General features: G+C 38.5%; 1 protein-coding gene across 7 annotated transcripts in view; it reads right to left on the reverse strand.

Moving 5' to 3' along the window:
* Positions 1-25979, reverse strand: part of NIPBL (NIPBL cohesin loading factor) — a 129168-nt gene that overhangs the window by 48362 nt on the left and 54827 nt on the right. For 5 of the 7 annotated variants that reach the window (XM_083402579.1, XM_083402581.1, XM_083402580.1 and 2 more), the window contains 8 exons: positions 22039-22182; positions 20972-21137; positions 19400-19530; positions 18306-18405; positions 15598-15749; positions 13779-13930; positions 12437-12530; positions 2166-2798 (listed from right to left, as the gene is read on the reverse strand). In XM_083402579.1, coding sequence (XP_083258705.1) covers positions 2166-2798; positions 12437-12530; positions 13779-13930; positions 15598-15749; positions 18306-18405; positions 19400-19530; positions 20972-21137; positions 22039-22102 — 1492 coding nt within the window. In that variant the 5' untranslated portion in view covers positions 22103-22182. The remainder of the gene's footprint in view (positions 1-2165; positions 2799-12436; positions 12531-13778; positions 13931-15597; positions 15750-18305; positions 18406-19399; positions 19531-20971; positions 21138-22038; positions 22183-25979) is intronic. The other 2 variants (XM_083402583.1, XM_083402582.1) reach the window with 1 other exon arrangement.

Here is a 25979-nt window from a genome sequence, read left to right on the forward strand (position 1 = left end):
GGATAAAACGTTACAATTGAAATTGCAGGCAACTCTTTGTCAATGGACCCTAAGATGGCTCTATGCTATTGCAAGATATCCCTGTTTGCAACTAGAACTGGTGATTAACTTATTGGTGTCAGACCAAATATGTATCACAAGCTATTGGAAAAAAGAATTTCAAAGGTATAAGCTAGTGTTCAGACAACCTTTAAAATAAAGACAGAGCCCTTTTCCTATGTCTTTTACTAGTATTGACTATCCAACAATTCAGTAGGTTTGGTTGTCTTTCCATTTCTCCATGAAGCAGATGTTGAGGAAATGCTGCCAAAATGCTTTAACAATGAAATGTAAGTAGGCTACATGGATATTCCCATACTGAACAGCAACAGCCATTTCTATTATCTCAGTGTGGAGGCAAGCAGAACACTGCAAGGTAAAATGTCAATCATGATGATTTTGCCTGCCAATAGTCTCCCCTGAGAGACTTGGCATGATCTCTCTTTTATTGCTGCTTTGTGCACATGTCCAGCAGCATTTTTACCCTAACTGTGGATCTGCACCTGTTCAAAAGGCCAGAATAAGAGTAACTGAGTTGCTTCTGATGAGGCAAAGTTAGCAGCCCAGATGGAGACAAAAAATTGCTTGGGGTACCAACTAGCAAAATTCTGAGGTGAGAGCAACTATTTGATCAAATTCCCCTCTCATTCCCAGCTATGTTAAGCATCCATTCATAGAAGTGAGAATCCATATGCAGGAGCCACAGCTGTTTTCCCTCTCTTTTCCCTCCATATCTTCTCCCCCTTGCAAGGAGAAAGTTTGCCTTGAACTAGCCAGGAGAAGTTGGGAGAGCTGTGCCTGCAGCCTTAATTGTGATGAAACTTGAGAGTTTGTTGTATTTGAGAGAAGTGCTGCCCATAAACTTTTCCTCTCTTTGTACCCACCTCCCCACCAATGACTTGCCCAAAGTGCATGTAGTTCTATCCTCTTGGTGACAGAGCTAAACTTGTGCCAACTTAGGAACTGCCTATTTCATATTTTCTTCTTCTCTTCCTACTCTTCCACTTCCTTCCTCAAAAAAACCCACTTCCCCCCCTAAATATAACTCCGATTCTATCTACTAACAACAAATCTGGGGGGGGGGGGGGGAATAGCACACTAAGCTCAACTGAACACAAAGTTACATTTCTAAGTAAACATGCAAATAAAAGCTCTCCAGGTCTGATGACGACAAACTCTGGTGATCTGTTATCTTACTTTTATGAAATTGTTCAACCTAGTTCTAGCATGGCTTTCAATCACTCATATCTTGGTGACATTTCTGACTATATATGCATTGGGTAGATATTAGATGTATCTCCTAAAATGAATTAATTTAGTTTTATAAGTAGAGAAGGTTCGTAAGTCTGTTATTTTGATAATGAAAGATGTTACTAGTTTTATTTGTGGTTAAACAAGCACAGGATTGATATTAGTTCCATTCTCTCCCTCCCTTCTTTTCTTCTTATTTCTCATCACTTGAGGTAATGAGGGGGGAGCACAAGGAAGAATTGATCAGCGTTGGATTAGGATGTTTAGAAAAATAATATACTAAATGCAATCACTGTAACAAGATCTTTGTGTGATGTTAAGTCTCTGGTGTGTAGTTCAGATGTAAATGTCTACTGATAAAGGGAGGTCACTACAATTGTGTCCAGCTCCAGCCACATTTTTTCCAGCTAGATTCACCACCAGTATGTTGTAACTGGCTCTGGCAAATATACACACACAAAAACCAGATCCTGCAAGCTGAAAGTCTGCTCACCTTAACAAATGCATTACAGGATGAATGCTGCAAAAAGTGGCTATCATCAATTACAAAGCTTTTCCCTTATCCCTTGCTCTACTCTTGAGAAGAGAAATGCAAGTTACAGTAAACAGCCCTATCCTATGTCAATCCAATTGAGTTCAGTAGCACTTATCTCCAAGTGAGTATACAAAAGATTACAACCTAAATTGTATTCCTTTTCGGTTTAAGAGAGATTTGTCACACTACAAGTTTGTTCTCTAAATATTTAGACACCACTAATCACCAACTTTGTACTAAGAATGTGTATTTATATGGAGATTATGGTTTATTTTCAAGGACTTCTAGGGGATAGGAAATTTGATTAAATATAAATACAGCACATACGCAACAGTTTTACCTTTGTCTTGCACTTCTTTTGAAAACCGTTCCCTTTCAATAGCTGATTCCCGTTCTATCCGTTCAATTTCAGCCAATGCATCCAATTCTACTTCATCATATGGCGTGATAGTTCCATGTTGTGAAACCTGTTGATGCGTCTGTACCAAAGGATTTTGAGGTTGTTTTGCAGAAACTGAAGTGTTCGGTTGTAAAACAGGCACTTGTTGTGCCTGAAGGAATGCTGTTTGTTCATGCTGCGGCAAACACTGAGCAGCATTTAATGGGCGATTAATATCCTGTGGAGTAACTGGTGTTTTAGAAGTCTGTCCTGGATACTGCACATTAAAGGAAATGTCCCCTTCTGACACGTTACTGTTTTCCAAACCAGAAAGCATATCATCCTGCTGGTCCATATCTGAAGATCTTACACGAGTAAGTCTTAACGTAAGTTTAGTAGAGTCCTTAGATGGAGAGCTAATGATATCATACATTGCAGCTTTTTCAGTCTGGTCTTTTTCATCCTTGCCTAACTTCATTTTCTTTTGTTTCTTTTGCTTTCTTTCAGGAGAATCTAATAATATGTCTGGGGGAACATCTCTAGGTGATGAGTAAGGTGGAGGCTGAGACTGAAGTATTAAAGGTGGTCTTGATCCTAGAATAATAATTCAGAAAAACTGAACAGTTATGTTGGTTCACATTTCTATGAAAGCACACAAAAATAGTCTTTATTAGTAATTTGTACTTGTACAGATATTTGCACTTACAAAATGGCAAAAACTCAGTTTAGAGGAATATTGAGGTCTGTAATATTCACTACAACCCACCTATAATATCTGCAGTAAAAGATGCCTGTAACTCCTAGCAATTTAGCAATCCACATCTAACATGAGAGGTACCAAGAGGTAGAAACCATTTTGGGACTGTGCTCAACAAGGGGAAGGGCTTCAACTATTAAAGAATGGAGTTAATCAAAATGCATCCAAGGCCATGGGGGAGAACAAAGTTTAAAGATAGCTAGCTTCTCACTAGAGTCCAGTGATCAAAAGCCCAAAATAATGAGCTGTAGACAGGCAAATTGGACTGCAACTAACACATATCCATACACACATACACACACATGCAGCGTCATGCGAGTTCCCTACTCTTAAGGATCTGAGAAAGGAAAATGACTCTAATAGATTAGCTGGTTTTGCCTCTTTCAGCAACCGGAACAGGCCTCTCACATGAGTCTGAATTTTTACATACCAATACATTTTCTACTTACAAACAGCTGAAAGTATTGCTTTAGCCATGTTGCCTACTGTTATTGTTTGTTAACTACCCCCCCCAAAGATTAACCAATTATGTGAAAGATGTTGGTAAAGTCCATTTGCCATTACACCCTATACTAATTAAAAGCATTCATTTGCACTGACACACTACCCACTACCCTTCTGTGCTATCTAAAAAGTGTCTGAAGTAACACACAAAGTTTAACATCCACAAAAATTTCCTCATATAAGGTTCTTCCTCTACGTAAGTACAGAGGTAGAAAAGGGTGATTAAATTGTATGCCACAGCTGTATTTTCAGCTAGTGAAGCACAGTGATAGAGAATTTGTAGTAGTTCATGGTACTGCCAGCAACTGAATGCTTTAAACACAGTAGCAGATAGGTCACATTCTGTGAACTAACAGAAGTCATATTCAAACTCAAATTACTTAGGTCTTCAGGTTTATGTAAGTAATGCAATAATGTTAAATTTAAAATAGAGTCCACATTAAAAACATGGATCTCTGCCTCTCTCTGTGTGCTTTATTCATCTTCTTTCCCTTTGCATTTTTGCAGTTATTTACTGCCATTTCTCCATTTTCCAGCCTGTAAATTTGTGAGCCTTGATAGCATGTTTTTGCAAGAGATACAATCTATTAATAGTGATTAATCTGTAATGCCCCAAACTCTACATTCCAAAGGAAGCATTTACTTCTCTAGGGCAGCACTGTAGCTGCAAAAAGGGCTTGCAGCCCCAGGGGAAAGTGTCACAGGGATTACCAACTAGCACTGAACTTCGGGAATCACCAATCACATTCTAAATTTTGCTCTATATCTTAGGGTGTGTGTTTTTTAAGTACATCTGAGAAGGCTGCACAGTTAGAACATCAGATAAACACACACTATTTAATATAACAGCACTCAAAGTACTTATATGAACTCATTCTCAGAAAGCAATTAGCTTTTTTTTAAATTAGGGATCCTTACTGTTCCGCTACTTTGTGATACAATAAATCCAGCAATTGAAAAAGCTGCACAGGAAGATTGAAGAATTCCTCTCCTATTATTATTATTTTTCAATGATAAGCATCAAATAAGGATGCTTTACATACAGTTATCTTTTACCAGAAAGGGAGTTGGGCTAGTTGACTCAGTTAGGTCCCATCTAACTCTGAGATGTTGCAATATTTGTTATTTAAGTTACCAGTAGAGAATTTTGCTGAATTTAGGATGGTTATAAACAGTCTTGTCTTCTGAAGAATGCTTTTGCAGATGATTGTAGGTGGGGCTTGCAGAAATTTGGATTGTGTTGATGACCAGGCATCAATTCAAACTTGTAAGTATACTCTACAGAGATGCAAGAGCCCCCTTTTCCAGATATTTCACTAGGCAGCATGATCTGTCTGATAGCATCTATGGCATCTATGAGTGATTTATCCTTAGCCAAGCACTCTCCCATGAGCAGGGACATTTTCAATTGCTTCTCTAGCCTCATGTTCATGTGCAGCCTCAATACATCCAACAACAGGTGACTCAGTTTCTTTGGTATCAGCAACTTTCAGGTTCAGGAGCAATCCAAAACTTTGCAAAGGCTCACCGCTTCATCAGTTTGCTTGTTAATAGATAATCCACTAGTCAGGTAGTAAATCTACATCACTTTGGTATTTATGCTTCTTTTCCCCAAAGTACTAATAAGTCTTCTCTTAAGATGATCCTGTGAGTCTCAGGATGGTGCTTCACCTCTATTAAGCAAATATTCTGCAGTCTCTATAGTTGAAATTCACCTTCACTGTGATGTTTCCCCATCCATAAAAGTGTGACAATATAGTACATATTTGGGGATCCTAAAAGTATAAGTTTTGCCACTATATGAGATATTTCCACTAATTGAAGAAACAAATCACTCCAGATGGCGCCTTCATTTTTCTTTTCCCCCTTTAGATGGGACTGGTGACAGTTGGAAGGGACTTTTCAAGCCCTCACCTAGTATCCGGAAATTAATTCACATACTTGTATATATAGAAAAATGAATATCCCATGTAACAACACACTGGAATGCAAAACATGTCAGCTTTTTCTGCATGGCAATGAATGAAAGAATAAAAACTTTGTTGATTTAGTATTGAGAAGTCACTAGTCACACAAACTATTACAATATGTTTCAGTGAGTATATTGTCCAAGTACAGATGACCCCAAAACTATTATTCCATAGAGTTAAATGAGTTATTATTCTATAGTCAGTTTAATGCATTCTCAATTATATTAGTACAAGTACTTTTTTAATAACTTGGAAGTAAAGTATAACAAAATTTATTTATTATCCAAGTGGTCCTCAGGCAAGCCAGAAATTTCTAGGGGCAATATTTAATGTCTCCAAGTAGTAGTAGTAGAATAATAATACTAAAATAATAATAATAATAATTTATTACGTCCAAAGACCAGTTCAAAAGTCTCCAAGTAAAAATATAAGTTCATTGAAAAGGTCCATCTTCTACATAAAATGTGAGTATAAGATGAAGGCAAGACACCAAGAAACAAAGTTTTACATGCCATACAGGATTTTCTTTTATTTCTCCTTTATTTTTATCATGAGGAAAACTCCTAATCATTCTTCATGTTTGTGGACTGATGCTGCTCTTCACTCTTGAAAAAAGTGTGACCCCTACAAAGTGTTGATTTTCTTATTCCGTCCCTAACAACTTTTTCCAAGGCAGAATGGTTTCCACCAGTCTAGAAATTCTAGAAGATCAGCAGTTTTGCAGAATACAAACCTTATGAAGATTATCAATCTAGTCAACCTTGCCTCCAATTAAAGGCATAACAGTTTAAATACACTTGACGATCATATGGAGCTAGAGAACGGGTCATCTCTGCAACATACATGCAGCATAACAGACACTGTAAAGATCTAATTTACAAGGTAGCGTATTATAAACTTAATGCCACTCTAGGGTTGAAACAAAATCAATAAGCATTTAAAGTTTGCTATCAGTCTTCATACACTGGTTAACCAATTCAAACTTTCCTTAAAAAGGAAACACAAGAGCTAAAGGCCCTGGTTCCAGCTCTACCCACATAAAACTAGTCACGCATAGCAAGTGGTGCCTCAGTGAACATCCACATCCTAGTGTGTGTATAAAAATTCATTCATCCAGTTTGAGTGAGCCTGGATGAGCCTCTGCATAACATAAACATACAGAAGTCTGTTTCAGAATTTTCCCTGGATCAGGACAAACGGAAACATTATTAAAGTCAAAAAATTGGTTTGTTGGCATCAACACTTTTACTTCTTTTAAAGAATGATCACACACACACCCCTCTCTAATATTTTAGGGGTAAGAACTAGCCTGCCATTTTTAAAAATAATGGTATTAAAGGTATGTCTTTGGTCTAATACAGTGCAACAAAAGGGTGATATAAATTTAAACTAATATTCAAGCCTTTGAAGAAAAAAGATTGTCTGCCACCTACAAGCAAAGTAGTGGTTATCCATTCCCATTAACCTTCTTCTAATGCCAACTGTGTGGGACACGGGTGGCGCTGTGGGTTAAACCACAAAGCCTAGGACTTGCCGATCAGAAGGTCGGCGGTTCGAATCCCCGTGACGGGGTGAGCTCCCGTTGCTCAGTCCCTGCTCCTGACAACCTAGCAGTTTCAAAGCATGTCAAAGTACAAGTAGATAAATAGGTACCGCTCCAGAGGGAAGGTAAACGGCGTTTCCGTGTGTTGCTCTGGTTCGCCAGAAGCAGCTTAGTCATGCTGGCCACATGACCCGGAAGCTGTACGCCGGCTCCCTCGGCCAATAAAGTGAGATGAGCGCTGTAACCTCAGAGTCGGTCACGACTGGACCTAATGGTCAGGGGTCCCTTTACCTTTATCTTTAATGCCAACTGTAAAATATGATCAACATATATGGCTCCTATCATGCAAGATCTGCAAATATGTTAGGACAAATGCTAACCATTTGATTAGCTTGTGATTATTTAGGCTTTGTTTGTTCATCTAGTGCCCACCTATTCTTGGATGTCAAATAGCTGGACTTTTAATGCTGGAACTTGGTATCAAATCACAACTATTCCATTTTTCAACCACTTCTCAGGAAGTATCAGTTAAACAACCTAAGGCAAAGAAAATACTTTTTAAAAGCATGGCATAAACATGCACCATTTAATAATGGGAATCGAAGGGAATGGTAGGCATCACAAAGGGTGCAGACAATGGAGACAACTTGCATCTGGTGCTTGTTATCTGCCTCTCCACAGCCCCATGACACTGTTGGGTGCTCATCCACTGTGCTCAATAGCTAAGTGGTGCTGTTGCTAAATTCAAGGTAATGAATAATAAGACCATGCTCACACATGATCTAATTGTTGATAAAGGTGCTGACCAGGGTGTGCATTACCAAGAAAAAAGAATATAAGAAGAGCCTGCTGGATCAGTTAAGTGACCTATCTAGTCCAGCATCCTGTTCTCACAGTAGCCAATCAGATGCCTGTGGGAAACCAACAAGCAGGACCCAAGCACAAGAGCACCATTCCCTCCTGCGGTTTCCAAAAACTAGTATTCATAACCATTACTGATGGCACAGCCATCATAGCTAGTAGCCATTGAAAGCTCTACTGACTCCCTCTCCTGAACTTGTCAAATCCTCTTTTAAAGCCATCCAAGACGGTAGCCATCACTGCCTCCTGTGGGAGATAATTCCTTAGTTTAATGGCGCAATATGTAAAGAAGTACTCTTTTTACATTTGCTGAATCTTCCAGCATTCAGCTTCTTGTATGTCTGCAAGTTCTAGTGTTATGAGAGAGGGAGAAAAACTTTCCTCTATCCACTTTCTCTATGCCATGCATAATTTTATAAACTTCTATCATGTAACCTCTTAGTCACGTTTTCTGTAAACAATGAAGTCCCAAATCTTGCAACCTTTCCTTATAGAGGATTTGCTCTATCCCCTTGATCATTTTGGTTACCCTTTTCTGAATATTTTCCAACTCCATGAAATCCTTTTCACAATAAGGTGTGAGCAGGAGAGAAGGGTGCACCATATCTTTCCCAGTTCTGTCCCACTGTGTACTCAGTGCAGCACCAACCCAGGCTAGAGAGATGGGATTACTGTGGTTCATCAAAGTTCATTCTCCCTCATCCGGAAATCTCTATGCCCCAGGGCTGGACCAGAGGGTCTGCATCTGACTCTGGGACTTAGGGACACGTTAGGCATGCTGTTGTTGTACCACCCACCAAGCTGCCCTGACTGAGCAAGTCTTGGGCGTGGTGTTGTAGGAATCTCAGACAATAATTCTGGGTGGTCAACAAGCATGCCAAGCCTGCAGTTGGAGCAGCTCACAATTTCATGGCCTCCATGGCAGCTGTCTCAGATACCCTTTACTTTGTCTTTGCTCCAAGTGGGGAAAGGGGTGGTCTAGAAATAGCAGCAGGTGGGTGTCTCTGTGCCTCTGTTGTCATGGTCAGACCACTTCCTAGTGAAGACTGGACTTCCTAGTGAAGCTAGCAGTATCCCCACTGCAAGGGTGGGGGAGCGATTAAGATAGTCTGCCCTTTGAGACTTAGGGATCCTGATGGAAACTGCTTTGGTCATCCTGTATTTTGACTTCTGTTGGGAGAATGTGTGTGCCCATTATTTGTCTTTAATCTCAGCTTTCAATACCACTGACCACGTTATCTTTCTGGAAATGCTGTCTGAGTTGGGGGTAGGTGACATCACTGTGTAGTAGTTCCAATACTACTTGGATGATTGTTTCCAGAAGGTGGTGCTTGGGGAGTGTCATCCGGTCCCATGAAGTCTTCAATGTGGGGTTCCAGAGAATTCAGATTAATTCCCCATGTTGTTCGACATCTGCAGGAAATCACTGAGTGGGATCATCTCAAGTCTTCAGTACATTATCAGCAATATGCTATTGATGCACAGCTCATCTTCTTTATATCTTCAGCTGTGGCAGTGGATATGTTGGACCAATGTCTTGCCTCATTAATAGACTGGATGAGAGCCAATAAACTGAAGCTCAATCCAGAGAAGACAGAGGCACCATTAGTGGATGGTTCCCTAGACTGGTGAATGGGTGGTGGCCTTCTCTGGATAGGGTTACATTCCCTCTGAAGGAGCAGGTTCATAACTTGGTGGTACTTCTGGATCCATTACTGTCACTTGAGGCTCAAGTGGTCTTGGTCATGCTGCTTCCATCAGTTTCAACAGGAGGTCCAGTTACTCCCCTATCTGGACATGGATAGTCCAACAGCGGGTAGCACTGTGGTCTGAATCACTGAGCTTCATGGGCTTGCCGATCGGTTGGTCGGTGGTTCGAATCTGTGCAATGGGGTGAGATCCAATTGCTCTGTCCCTGCTTCTGCCAACATAGCAGTTCGAAAGCACACCAGTGCAAGTAGACGAATGCCGGCTACCTTGGCTGAAAAGAAATGAGCGCTGCACCCCATAGAAATCTTTGACTGGACTTAACCGTCCAGGGGTCCTTTGCCTTTTACCTTTAGCCCAACTTCTGTTGTCTATGCTCTGTTGACCTATACATTAGATTACTACCATGCATTATATGTGGGGCTGCTTTTGAATGCAGTTTGGAAACTGCAGCTGGTGCACAATTTAGCAACCAATTTGCTCACAAGTGCATGACAATCTGAGCCCATAAAACCAATCCTGACCCAACTTTACTGGCTCCCAATTAGTTTCCAGGCCCAATTCGAAGTGCTGGTTTTGGCCTATAAAGCTTTATGTGACTAAGGACCACCTTTCCCCATATGTACTGGTGGAACCTGTAATCATAATCTGAGGCCCTTCTTCAGGTACCCACCCATCCACCCTGCTCCATGGGAGGTCCAGAGAGTGGAGTCATGAGAATGGGCCCTCTCGGTAGTAGTTCCATACTTGTGGAATGCTCTCCCCAGAGAAACTCAGCTGGTGCTATCATCACATACCTTTAGGCGCCAGCCAAAAAAAAACCAAACAAAAAAAAAGGCATTTGGCTTTTAATTATCTATGGCTTCCTTGAATGGGTGGGATTTTTTTTCCAGCTTTTGAAAAACTGACTTTCATATTTTTGGGGTTTTTTAATTTCAGTTTTAATGTGTGCATTTGTTTATAAATTGTAAGTTGCTTTGAGTTAACTTGGTAAAAATTGTGTCAACGGCTCTTTGCATTCATCATTCCACAGTGAGATGGAGGGCCTCAACAGGTTTGGCCTTCACTAGGAGTCAAAGCCTTTACTGTGACAGGCCTGTCCTGTGAAACCGCACACCTGTAGCAGTTCAAGGAGAACCATTCTCGCCTGCCTTCAGAAGTATTCTGAAAACAGTACTGTTCAGGCAGGCTGATTTTTTTCTTTTTAACCAGTATCTGTTGATATTTTTAATTATGCTTTATGTTTGTTTTTAAGATCAATTTCACCATATTTTGTGTGTTGTAATCTACCCTGCTATATTTTATGAAAGTACAGATTATAAACAAAAACATAAACATTATGAACATAGAATAATTTCTTTTTTAGATACTATCTATATCTGACTGGTATTATCTAAGGGGCTGCCTTCTTTGTCCAGTAATAATCTCTACGGTCAACTCAATCTGCCCCTTACTAGCACTCTTAATGTACACCTTGTCACTAAACAGGTTGAAAATAAATAGGATTAAGAACAAAACGTGCTCTTGGTGTTGGATTCGCATGTTATGGAACACCCTTCTCCTTGCCTAGATTGCACGGGTGACCTTTTTATTTAGCAATGCATTTAGCTGCCAAGGATAAAGGGAGCTTTATCTATCACCACAAAAATTAATTAACACTGGTAGAAGGGCAACAATACTATGGGGGGGGGTTATAGCACTATACATCAACAATAGAGATAAAGGTTTTATTTAAGACAGGCAGTGCTGGAGTTCTGTAACTTCAGAAAATATTAGAAAGCAGTCTGCCACACATTCAAACACATTAATGTACATAGAAGACATTTCCTACATACAATATCTTTATGATGTAAAGGAAAGAAAGAGGATTTGCATTCAACAAAAGATGTAACCGAATATTATAAATTCTTCTGGTTGTACAGCAACTAACTATATATCTGAGCTCAGCTAAACTATTAAGCCAACAAGTGGTCTAAACATGTTTCTTTCCCAACAATGTGACTAAAAAATTAATGGTATCATGAAGAAAAAGTACATAGTGAATATGTACTGACAAAAGGTACATGTTCTTAGTTTTTTGAAACTTCTAATTGGAATTGTTTTTTCAACTTTTTGGATTTTCAGTTTCATCAGGAATTAGTGTTGACCAAGCTTGAATAACAATTTTTGAGGGCAGGAAGTAAGGTAAAGAATCCTGATATTTATTTTTTCAGTGTCCAACTCTGTGAGGCAGGCCTGCAAAACCTGTGACCCACTAAAGCCAGACTTGCCCAACCTGGTGCCCTGCACATGTTATAGACTAAAACTCCCATCAACTCCAACCACTGACCATGATGATTAGAGCTGATGGGAGCTGTAGTAAAAGGCATATTGGGAAAGGCTTCATTTAAGTTATAGGCATCAGACCAGGTGGCCCTCCAAGCCCTTCCCATCACTGTAAAATAAAAAGAAAAGAGGGAGGGAGGGAGGGAGAAAAAATAGATGGCTTTGCAAGCTGCAAGCTGCTTGATAGGCTAAACTCTAAGCAGTATGAGGGTTATAAACAGTTATGAATCTGGAGGTTTTTTTGATGTAGAAGGTAATCAGGAATATCCTGAATAAATATACCATATTATTTGTATTTTCTTAAAAATAACTATAGATTTAAACTATGATACAGTGAAACAGTCTCTCTCTCTTGAAATACACTTTAGCCCTCCACATGGGCAATGTGTTGAAAGACTGTCAATTTTCAAGGTGTATCAAAAGTTATTGTTGAGTTAGTCATCTAACATAGTCCTGTTCTTGTTAGAAATCCAAAAGTTTTCTGTCCTGAACTTTCTTTGTCCTGAACTTTTGGCACAGATCTAGGTTTCTTATCTACAACAGTATCAAAGAGTCATACAGTTACCTTTAGGGGTTCCATCACTTCCAGCAGGAGAACATACGGACTGTGGTGATCTCAAGGAAAACGATGCAGTGTTCCTTACTGAAGAATCACCCTCCTAGAGATCATATTAGTGGATTATTAGAAAGGAGCAATTTTTTCAATGACTTCCTGTTTTTGCTTTTTATGAAGTTGCCACAAGGATAATTACCAGTGCAATTTCTCTGTCATGCCACATATTAGCAACAACAAGGACTTCATTTTACAGTGGTACCTCTGGTTACGAACTTAATTCGTTCTGGAGGTCTGTTCTTAATCTGAAACCGTTCTTAACCTGAGGTACCACTTTAGCTAATGGGGCCTCCCACTGCTGCCACGCCACTGGTGCGCGATTTCTTTTCTCATCCTGAGGTAAAGTTCTTAACCCAAGGTATTACTTCTGGTTTAACGGAGTCTGTAACCTGAAGTGTTTGTAACCCAAGGTACCACTGTATATGAAAATAAAAGCATTCATCATATAGTAGTACAATCGAGCTATTAAAGTTAAGAATTATGAACAAAGCATTACTAAATTTTGTGGTTCAAATCATAGGCTAAAGAGAAAAACATTTCTTAGCAAACTTAATATCAATTGAGAAGAAAACACTCCTCCATCTCTTTCTCCAGCTTTTTTTAAGAGCTTGGAGGAAGTAGGGGAGGAAAACTAGTACTACAAGAGGACGAGGAGGGATAGTCTATTTCTCTCACATACAGGAGAATGAAACAGCTCTGGCTCACCATCAACAGTTTAGGGCTACAGTGATGCATTCTCAAAGTAAATGCAACGTGGAGCTATTTCCCTGAGAACCTGAAAAGTTTCACATTGCATCATGCCCTCCCTGCACCCAAAAAAGCTTTCAAAATATGTGAAACATATCAGGAAGTGTGAGGAACTAAGAATTCAACAAGTTATCACACAAGCTTAAGTATTCCTTTAAAAACCATCAAACTATGGATCAGCAATACTAATCTCATTTTGTAGGTTACTTGACCAAAAGTAATACAGGAATGCTTTACCATAAAATATTTGTCATTCAAGTACAGTATTAAACAAAAGCACCCAAAGGCAATGTTTCTACTGCTCTCTATCATTTTCAGTGAACTAATTTATAAAATCAGACTGGAGACAAAGTCTGAAGTTGTGCTAAAGTTTTAACTGTATGCACAAAATTTTCCATCTTTCAAAAAACGTACAGCATAGGTACCTAACACACACACAAACACAGACACACTCACAATAGATGATACACACACACTTATTCATTTATTTATTTTCAGGGAACAGTGCCTTAATGTTTATAAAACATTAAAATGATTTGTTACATACTTCACTGCTTATTCTGTGCACCATTTGCAGGTAGTCTTCACTTGAGCCATGTCTAGAATTATCAGCATGGTGATTAGCTGAATTGCCTGACAACTGACTTGTAACTTTATTTTCATGTATATTCCTCATCCCAATGGGACTGGATACTGAAGCTGAAATAAGAGAAGAGAAGAGTGAATGCATACGTTTAAATATTTTCTAGCATAAATGTTCAAGCACAGATTTCATATTTATATTTAATCAGTGTGGCTTCTATGTTTTCTTTAACTAAAAACATATTTCAGAGATCAGATTTTGAGAACTAGTATTCCACAAATTATAAGACTGACTAAATGAATATGGTTCCTAAACTAAATTTTGCCTAAGCTCCACACAGACTTTGACCCCAATGCACCTGTGAGGCATGGGAGGCTTGTGGGGTTTTTTTCTGTGTGTCAATTCCGTCTGCTTAATGGTTACTAAGGTGTTCTGCCTTGCAGTCATCCTCAGCAACCTCATGACGTCAAGAAACTCAAGAGTGTATGACAATACAATATATTGTATTTCACTGCTTCAAAAACTTTGAAAAAGAACCCCAACCCTTAACTCTTGAGTCACTGTGAATCTCAGGAAGTCCATTCCTACGCCATCTCCCAGCTTTGGAGAGGTAATTATTAGCATTTCTACTTTCCCCTTTTGCTGTCTTCTCTGTTTCCCTAACCCTGCCATTCATTCTACCATTCTTTGACCCAAACCAACTGTATTTTGAGTTTCTCCACTGCACTTAGGCCTCCACTGTAGCTTTCTGGATCACAAGCACTGCTCCCCTCTCATTAAATAGAAAATGTGAGCTTTTCCCCACTCCCATCCCTTACCCTCTCATACACATATAACTGTTTAAGCCACTTTCCTATTTTTGTAGCAAAGACATTTTCTATCTTCACCCAAACTGGAACTCTGTTCTTTGCTATGTCACCATATAACTGAAGTTCAGGACAACATCCCATGCACATTTAAAATATTGCATCCATTGCTGACATGTACACTTTAATGTTTGTGTGCAACATATGATTAGGGACAGCATATAAAGTACGAATTTGTATTGGAATTGTTTTGAATATATTTTTTAAAAATCACCTGTTTGCAGCCTATATTTTCGTTGCACCAGCTTTTGTTTTACTATGTTTTTATATGTGTCAGAAGCCCCCCAGAAACACAAGGTATAATAATAATAATTATATAATAATATAATTTTTTATAATAATATAAACTTACAGAATTGTAATTAAAATTGTTGTTTTACTTACAATTCTGTTAATAGTAACACTGTTAAAATAAAGGTCTGACATAACTAATTCGTGTCTTCAAGCTTTAAGCTTTGGCTCATAGTTATAAAATTAACTATTCTGAAGATTAAAGTTTTCCACTTACTATAGTTTATAACTGCAAGTTGTATTATCAAATAGGTGGAAATAAAGATTTAGAGGAAAGTTAGCTAACTATAACTCTCTATTTTAAAGAGAATAATTTGTGTACACATAATACATTCTATGAAATAAAAATGGGAGCAATTATTTAATCTTATTGTCTGTGTTGGTATTTTGTTTTAGAGTACAACCGAAAAAGAGTTTTAATGCTCAAGATTAATTCTTAGAAGCAAACAGTCACCAGCAGCACATTTGAATATTTTCTTCATTATCCATATGCTCACCACTTGTAAGGTATGAATTTCTGATATAAGAAGAAGTACTTAGATTGAATAGTGTATCAGAATGTGATACAGTGACAAAAACCAACTCTACATATATATATATTCCAAAGACACAGAGAAAATAAATACCTTGCTGTATCTGCGGGTGAGGCGTGTAACTTGGAGGGTGTGAATATGGCAAATATCCTGCAGGGCTTTGAGGAGCATATGGACTAGGCACAGGGCTGTTTTGTGGTGCCATAAATCTATTACCAGAGCTTGTTTGTGGTGGCACAAATCGACTGTAAATAAAATCCAAACAAAGAATATATGAACATCAATCTAAACATGATTTTCCTTAAATAATTTCACAGATGCTATACAATACAATAAACAGATAATACAATTCCTAGTAATTAATGGATTGGACCCACAGGTGCTCTTCCATGAGCAGAAAGCTTAATCAACTCATGGAAGGGCCATATAGATCTCCCAGAGGAGGAAATTCTTAAAATAGTCCTGTACTGTTGGAATGACCTGTATTATCCCAGGGAGGAAAGGTCCATGGGCTCCTCCCCTGGAGACCTCTTCTGGAGACCTCCTCTGTCTGGAGAGCTCTTCTACCCCACACCCCAAGAGTCAATGTTGCACTAGTGAAAGTCCTTGTGGAACTTCTACTGGCAGACTGGTTTCTCAAATATGCCTCCAATAATTTAGATAGAGCAAGGGGATCAGACTGTGAGAATCTAAAATTGATTTGTTTAAAGATCATTATATATTATTCATTAAGATCTGTAATGAACCCTGTATAAAATTTTAGAAAAACAAGTCTGACTAATGAATTTATAAAGATTAAGAAATTTCCTCCTTTTCTTTACACAAGTAGATGAAAATTGGAAAAAGAAGTGCAAGCACTATAAAATCGTGAGAACTGCTGTTGAGTAAAAGCTGCTTACAGAAAATCTCAAAACCAATGTCATAAACTGTGCTTAACTACCGGATTTTTTGCACCATAACACTCACTTTTTTCCTCCTAGAAAGTAAGGGGAAAATGTCTGTGCATGTTATGGAGGGAATGCCTACGGGTGGCGGGGGGGGGGGAGAGGATCTGCTGCAGTCGTGAGCAGAGGATCCATGGTTCCCCTTCCTTCCCTCCTCCGTGGCTCGCTTTGAAACAGCAAAGCGGGAGAAGAGCCGCTGAGTGGGGAGGAGAGAGGGACAGAGAGCCTGCTTGCTTTAAAGGAGCAAAGCGGGAGAGGAGAGGAGCCTCTTACACGAGTGTAAGCGGCTCCTGTCCGGTTGGTTCCTTTAAAGCAAGCAGGCTCTCTGTCCCTCTCTCCTCCCCACTCAGCTCGCTACATAGCAGCAAAGTTTTTCAGCTTGCTATGCCGGGGATGAGCGGGGAGGAGGGAGAAAAGCAGAGCCTGCTTGCCTTAAAGGAGCAAAGTGGAAGAGGAGAGGAGCCTTCTCCCCTTAAACCCCTCTTCTTCATTATTAGCAGCATCCTTCTCCACACACCTCATGCGTGTTCCTTCTCCCCTTAAACCCCTCTTCTGCATTATTAGCAGCATCCTTCTCCACACGCCTCACGCGTGTTCCTTCTCCCCTTAAACCCCTCTCCTGCATTATTAGCAGCATCCCTCTCCACACACCCCACGTGTGTTCCTTCTCCCCTTAAACCCGTCGCCTGCATTATTAGCAGCATCTTTCTCCACACACTCCACGCGTGCTCCTTGTCCCTTGAGTGCTTCTCCTTCCCTCCCAACTTAAAACGTGGTTACAAAGCACGGATCCACATGGATCCTCAGGATTTTTGCACTGGGTCACCCCAAATTCACCATCAGATCATACAGCATGTCCATGGCTACATCATGCACCAAAAATATCACACACCCACTGTTGCCTGGGGCCACAGTGGTGCAAAAACGTGGTTACAAAGCATGGATCCACATGGATCCTCAGGATTTTTGCATTGGGCTACTCCAAACTCACTGTCAGATCACATGTCTGTGGCCACAGCATGAACCACAAAACTCATACATCCACTGTTTTGTTTAGAATATTTTTTTCTTGTTTTCCTCCTCTAAAAACTATGTGCGTGTTATGGTCGGGTGCGTGTTATAAAGCGAAAAATACGGTACTTTCCTTGTCCATGTATATCCTAGCAACCTTTTCTAACTGATTATACTATGCGTTTCCTAATTTCTCAAATTATAATTGAAGGCACTAAAAAGTTTTCCTGGCATTTTAAGTGCATTGTTTGCAAAATATCAAGACCTTAGTAAGTCAACACACCTTGAATTACATTTCAAATTAACTCCTTTTATTGCCAAATATTTGGAGAACAGTCCTTGTGTATTTCATAAGTTCATTTTAATTTTTGCTGTCCAAATTACTATTTCACTGACATTTCTTAACAGAGTATCAATTGCAATTTTGTAGAATCTATCAGAATTTCTGTTTATGTACATCCCTGCAATAATCTTGTGACCTGCTACTTAAACCCCCATATTGCATCAATTGTTAAGGGAAAGGTTGACATGAGAACTGCCAATAAGGATGCTTGCTTGAGTGGGGGGGGGGATTACTTCAGGTGTAACTGAGACAGTTCTGTAGAGGTTGGGGACTCAATGTTGAATATCTGAATTCTGGATGCACACTCTGGTGAATCCTACCCCTACAGCCTTGCATCATACTGTATGCCATCTTTTTATGGTTCATCTAGTTATGCATTTTGTCTGGGGTTCCAAGTGTCTCACTTCAATATTTAGAAAAACAGTAGTCCTTACTCAAAATATTAAATAGGTTTTATAAACAGGCTTAAAAAATTATAATCCTATGTTACAAACTTCATTTACCTGGAAGGGCTATGAGAGATAGTGGTTTGCTGATAATTGGAAGATGCAGGACTACCATGCATGGAATTCTGAGACAGTTTGTACTGCGGCATCATCATTCCTTAAAACAAAACAAAAAAGTTTTAAAAGTCACATCAAAGTATATACTTACTTGCATATTTAATCCAATGATTTGTTTTCCACTTGTCATAACTATTACAAAATATCTTCAACTATTGCTATTATCTAGATAAAGTATTACAAGCATCAAACACATTTGTGCATATGACAATGGTATCTGAGCAACATCTCTCTCCCCCACCCCCCTCTCTCTCACACACACACAATTGGCCAGCATCTCAAAATCCATTCTCAGCGGCATACATGGCGCTACAGCTTTCTGCAATTTTTCAGAGCAGTTACAGGTGCTTATCTAAATGTAGCACACATGAAATACTGGATTACTGCTGAAGGTATAGAAGAAAAAGTAATATACTATACCACCCCTTTATTCTACAGGTCAGAAAAGAATAGTCCAATTCAGACAATACACAAAATAATAATGTGCATAGTTTCAAATCCACTCCATAATTTGAACTTACTAATGTATGGGAAAGTTTAGAGCTGCCAATTTGCTTCATCTTTTCATTTCCTCAGTACTTCCAAAAGAAATGGAGCAATGGCCAAAGCAAGAGTTTGTCAGATATTATGCTAATAATAATCACCATATTATTATTATTATTATTATTATTATTATTATTATTATTATTGAGGCCATCTTATTATTATTAATATTATTACTGACCATCTGACTGGGTTGCTACCTTGAAACACTTGGCTCGGGATAAACCTCAAGTGGCTGTACTACTTAACATTTACTTAGGCACTGCAGAAGAACATAAAAAAGTAACTCCCCTAGGAACAGATGCACTTGTTTGAAAGTGAATGCTCTTGTGTCTAATTCATCTGAATCACAGCACATTTTCATATAATAACAGAAAACCAACTATAAGAATCTGAATTGTATCCACAATCAGTTTAGAGTATCAGAATGAAAAGTAACACAGATGCATATTATCTTGCTTAGAAATAATGAAATGAATAAAAACTCTCACCACTTTGTACCCCGTATCTGTTTTGCATGCTTTTCTCCCTGAAAACATTAGGATTCCTTGCCAGGACAGCCTGCAGCAAGACTGGTATATCTCCTTCTGGATCATCGCTGCCAAGGTTATCTTTCAGTTCTCTGGCATTGGAGATAAACAAACAGGGACTGATGAGATTTTTTTCAAAAATACAGGAAGTTACTAAACTGACAATTTGTACAAGATCATTAACACATATCCTTTTTTCTTTCCAATGGGAACTGTTGCAACTCATGTTTCTATGTCAGAGTACATGGGCAGCACTCTGGACAGTTACAACCAGAATCAATGAGTTCTGGAAATCATTGTATTGAGTTACTTGTACACCACTGAGAGACAATTGTAATTAAGCAGTATGTAAATGGTCAAAAATAAATAATCCTTTGCTCATCGTGGTTAATGTGATGTATCAATGAATAATACTGCAATCCTATAAGATGAAGAGTCACTCTCAATCTTTGTGTAAGCTATCCTGTAAATTATGGATGGAATCTACTCAAATTTCTCTACACAACCAGTTTTGTGTTGCTATCGATTATCTTGTTTTGTCTGACCAATTCCTCTGTCCAATTTATTCTGAAGCTAAATTTTAAACTTTATATTGTTCTTTTGGGCTCGATACTGGCAACTGTGTTTCTGATTAGAAAGACACTTCGCCTGTCTCAATTTTGCCTGTCAATAATTGGCGTCAGAGCAACCATCTTGGCTGTCTTTAGAACTGAGCACCAGATCTGATCTATTTTATTTGAGAAGCTATGAAAAATGCCTACATGACTTTTGATCAAGTTGTTATGATTAGGCCCAACTCAGTGTCATGGGAACACACTGTGCCAGCTGGTTATGACCTCCTCTTCAGAGCAAGCTTTAAAAAAATATGGATTATACATCTCTAAATTAAATACAGCTTTCACATGCCAAAAGCAGGTCAACAGACAGGATACTTAAGCTCACCTACACTACTGTTCTATCTACTGCCCATAAGATTACTTTACTTAAACACTTAATATATTGTCTTCACTCTATTTTCATCAGATCAATAAGCCACACATTCATTAGGAGTTCATGTTAGGGCCACTTTTCCCCAGACCAGAACTCTTTCCTAAGTAGAATTTTTTTCTCTATGAAATCTTAAGAATTGTTCAGAACTAATACGTACATTTTTATCCAGCCCTCTCCCGCATCTCTCCAAATAAATTATAATTGGGTGTAGACCCTGGTGAGATGTTTCATCTTGTCAGTACAAGGCCACGGATTAAGTGCCCTGTTCTCTAAAATAATTCTTAGTTTAAAATCCATTCAAACCACCTTCTTTGAAATTAGTTTCTACAGCACCAAATCTGAAGTTTATTGCGGGCATCCAATCAAGCACAATAATAGATAAGTGGCCATCTGTTGCTGAAAAATATACAGCCATGTTCAATAATTACAGAATCTTGCATTTTATTAGGACAGAACAACACAGTAATATCTATAACCTGCCTCTACTATAGTTTATACTGAAACTTTTTGACATTAATTTGTGAAGTGACTTTTAATACGTACATATGATCTGTTGAAACCTGGTTGAGGCTGTGCACAAGCTGTGAAACCAGATTTTCATCTCTACAGGCCAAAAGGCAGTTCACCTCTTCTGCAATTCGTCCATTAAAGAGCAAGCTTTTTGTAGTTGTAGCAGGTAAAGGTGATGGAAGAGGAAGCTGGTTCAAAACTATTTTGAAAAGGGTAAAAAAATTAATAAATGCATTATTCCACCAATACATAAATGTTTTAGAAAGCATTTCTCCCCACCTTCCATTGCTAATTTGAGCATTGTGCAGATTGTGATTGGGAATGTGCTCAGTTACAGTGCCTACTACATCATTAGTGACAATCAGTATTTTGCCAGTGCCAAAACCCATGCCATAACTGGACTAGATGCATTAATTTCAAAACTAGTTTCACTATTAAGCATCATGCATACCACTCAAGCTATCAGTACCACCTCAACCAGGGCCCTGTTGCATAGACCTTCAAAAATGAATTTGGGGGATGTTTAGGCACTCTCCTTACTTCAGTACATATATCCCTGGAATATATTTTATTTTATACGTCCTGTCAATTTCACTTCACAAAAGCTAAATCAACAATGCTCTAAACAAGGCATTTCCTAATCCCTACTATCTTCCCACATGAAGAGCCTAGGAGTGTGCAGGTGACCACCCGTCCACAAAGGGAGCCTAGTAAGGTGCTGCAGCTTTCATTTCAAACCAGAACAAAGGAACCTTTAATGTCATCCTTTTGCCCAAGAGGAAGGTAGGCAGTATAGAGATTATCGTGTAGCAGCTGCATTTCACTATGCAGGTTTTAATCTCAAAGTTTTTTATTAAATTATGAATAAAGCATTCTTTAGTAGGAACCAGATTCCACAAAGGCCCTATGGTCATCTGCCCAATACCCCTCCAACTTTTATCCACTGACACATAAAGAGAAACCCATAAAATGCCAAAGGGCCGAGAGAGTTTAAAGAAAACTAAATCCACCCCACCATAAAAATAAATGTGCAATTCACAATTTTGCTCCCCAAACGGATTAATTAATGAATCGCAACAAAACTCAAGAGAGATACTTACGGTCTGTGAGACTAGCAATCCCTGCAAGAGTAGTGATGGGAACATGAGGCATATCCCCATTCATCCTGAAATGTTGGGATGGTAGTGCCTACACACAGATCTTAGTTCGGATGCCAGCTATCATTACTTCCCATCTCCCAAGCACTGGAATGAGAAAGAAATACTTATTTTGCAAAGAATCACCAAGAAGTTCTCAAGTATTAAAAAAACCTAATTTTACTGAACTTTATTATTCTTACAGCAACTATAGTAAAAAAAAGAAGTAGTAAAGAATCTACTGATTTCATCAACACAAGGAAAATAACTGCCATGATTTTGTAGATACACATTACATGGATGACACCTTCTTCTAGGTAAGCAGTTTGTAAAGTCACCAGTCAATCCCCCCCCCCCCAAAAAAACCCAACAACATGTGGCCAATTAAAATTTGTGTAGGTTATTCAGTTTTGTGTATTTACCTGCACAGTTGGGAAATTAGAAAAATCTAATCACATGCCTCTAGTGATCCTCTAGATTAAATAATTAACATGTGAAAGCAGTTACTTCTTGATGAACCATTAATATAAATGAGCAAGGTAAAAAGGTTTCCTTTCACACATTTGTTTTCTTTAATGTGCAGATAAAGTGAGTTAATTGCACATCTGAAGTGTAAATGTGACTCTTAAAAAAGTATTGGAAATCACTTGGGTCAGGGAGTAATGAGTGGCTCCCTGATGTAGATACGCTTGGTCACAAACCTGGGTTTATCTCTACATAGTGTGAAATAAGCCTTTAACATCAAGTAAGTTTTAATTACACATTCTGACCATTTAACAAAACACAATACTATGAAGTTTCTTAGCCATACAGAGCACATGAAAAACCGAAATAAGTGAAAGACTAGAAATAAGAGCATTTGCTTTTACATCTATAGTTAATGCCTAGCTAGTTTCACTAATCTCCACACATCTGCAGAATGTCTTATAGAATATCAAAAGGCAACTTTTGCACAATCATTGCTGTGGAACTTACAGGCAGATAGCGATCTACTGCTATTTAGAAGTTAATAAACCATAAAGCACAAAAATACATACACCATACATCACACAGGCCAGTTACTGAGTAGCAAAGGGAAGACAGATCAGACTGGGGAACTGTATATGCCGCATCTATCTATATTTTTTAACAGCTGAAGATCTTAGCTAGATCAGGACGGTGGTGTTATAACAGAAATTGTTTAGACTAACTTTCTGCAGACAATTTACAGAACAAATACAGTGTAATTTTAGGGTGGGGGCTAATTAAAGAATGTTCATCTAGACAACTCACATTCAGTTTCATACAGTTCAGATAACTACCACATTTCAACACCCATTAGGAATGAAACATTTTTTAAAAAAAATCAAAAGGATTATGCTATCATGAAATGCAATTAAGAACAAAAGTATCCTCTGGTTATATATCAGCCTACTAAAACTCTTGTTCTTTTAACACAGTAATTTTCAACTTTTTAGATGCAGGACCAACCTTTAACCCAAACATGCATTTGGTATCCAGTTCTTTATTCCCCCCCACCACCCCATATATTTATAAAGTGGTAGTGCTGCTCTTGTGACCCACCTTAGATCATGCCATGACCCAGGAGTGGGTCCCAGCCCACCAGTTTAAGATCAAAGTTTTGATAGGACAAAGTAGGGTGCCTTAGATTTCTCAAATGCTTCTACCCCCTCCCCTAAGGTCAGTGTTTGCTGTCTCCAATGATGATGCCAGACCAATCATTACTGTAATTTTACACAGTAATCAACCAACATAAAGGTATTTTGTCGTAAAAGATTAAAATGTACTGAAAAATGTACTAAATATATTCCAGTTATATTCCATCTCAATGCTGGGTTTCACCTTACTATTCAAGACTTACTTGGCATGGACCATATTCATCTCATTGCTACATAAATTCCTAATTCAGAATGCTAATTACAACTGGCAGCTTTAAGGGCTGTTACCAAAAAATGAACAAGGCAATTACAAATCGAAACAAAAGTATAACATACATAAGAATCAGTTATATGATGAAAAATGACAGCTTATTTTACTCTTATTTTTGTCCAGTTGCTGGTAGGCTTTGAATTTACAATATAACAAATATAACTGTGCTAGAGACACCTGACGGTTAAGAAAAAGGCTGTAGTTCAGTAGCAGAGCAAAGGTTTAGTATGCAGAAGGTTCCTAATTCAATCTCCAGTTACATGATTAAGTTGCATGTAATGGGAAAGACCTCTGCTGGAGAACCTAGCCAGTCATCAGAGCAGACAGTATTAAAGCAGATTTCCATATGCCCTTCATTATCATAGTATACCTTCTGCAGCTAGAACTGTGTATCTTTAAGAAGAAGAAATAAATTTGAATATTGAGGAAAAAAATTTAAAAAGATGTAAGAAAATAAGCAGCTTTATTGATACAGCTGATTCTCTGTGGTTATTTTGATCCATTTTGATCCATATAAGACAGAAATTAAGTCATCTTCTTTTCATAAAACAAGTTATAGGAAAAGGGCTTCCATTTAATTATATCATTCAAAAGTAATCCTTACACATGCACGTGTCTAAGTATAAATATGGATTTGTCCACAAGAGGGCGCATACTATACTATAGTCTCAGATCAAAGTTACTGTACAGCAATTCTTGTAATACTTGTGTGAAATTCTGAATGCAACAGGTGAAATAAGACAAAACTGTTAGCAAACATGGCATGAGAGGCAAGCACTAGCAGTCATCTTAAAGAGATATAAGGAACTGCCCTCAGTAAAAAAACTCAAGTGTGAATAGATCAAAATATTTAAAATCAGTGAATATCAGAAAAGTACATCAAATACTAATTGGTATAAATCAAGTATCTCCCCCGCCCCCGCCCCCGCCCCCCACCATATAATACAAGTTCCTGAACAAACACGTATTCCAACTGTTTGCGATAACAGTTGATGCATATTGATTTACAACTGAATATCACTTTAATACTAGTTAAGAGCATTGTCCAAAACTTTGGCATTATGCAATCCAGATCCCTGTTTTGTATTTCAAATATTATTTTCTGAGAGATCAGGGATAGAATTTTAAAATAAATTGTTTGTTTTTGCTTTCCCTCTACCCACATGAGGGTGCTAAGCAAAATCCCTTACTATGATACGGAATGCCCAGAACTTTATAGAAGTTCTGCAGCGACAGAGCAGAAGAGTGTTTTTTCATCAGGTAAAAACAAGATGTCTATGCTATTTATACATAATTTTCCTCAGTAATAAATATGCAACTATTGTGTCACCTATAAATCTAGCACTGGTTTACATCCAGAATCGTCCACGGAGGCACAAGTTACTTTCATGGTGAGAAGTGCCTTTTTACCACCTCTGGTTAGTACTCCATCTGTAACTGTTTCTGTTTCGTAGCTACAGTGGTTCTTCCATTGGTTACTTTATGACTAGATTATTGCAAGGTGTTTTATGTGGGGCAGTCTTTTGATTTGATTCAAAAAGTTGTAACTGGTGCAGAACACCGTGGCAAGGCAGGTGTCTAGTCACAAACATAACACCAGTACTACAGAAACTGCACTGGCTGCCAGTTAGCTACAAATCCAGGTTCAAGGTGCCTGAGGTGACTTACAAAGCCCTATGTGACTTAGGGCCTAGGCAGTATTTGAAATTCCCATTGTTCTAGGTGCATTTTGCGACAGGGAATTTCATTAGCACGAGCAGTTTCTGAGCTCTGGGTGCAGCACTGCGCCTAAGATTTCAATTTAAAACTGCAAAGTGGAAAGAAAGGAGGAGCTTTTTCTGCCTCCTTACTTCCAGCTACTCTCTGAAGACTGGAGAAGAGACCCTCTTAATAATATTAGGTGGGGTGGGCAGGGGAAGGACTAGACTATGTGAAATATTAACATGATATTTTAGCTGCAGTTCGTCCATTTTTCA

The sequence above is a fragment of the Podarcis tiliguerta genome (genome assembly GCF_965153285.1).
Source record: "Podarcis tiliguerta genome assembly, chromosome: 11".
NCBI classification, from domain to species: domain Eukaryota; kingdom Metazoa; phylum Chordata; class Lepidosauria; order Squamata; family Lacertidae; genus Podarcis; species Podarcis tiliguerta.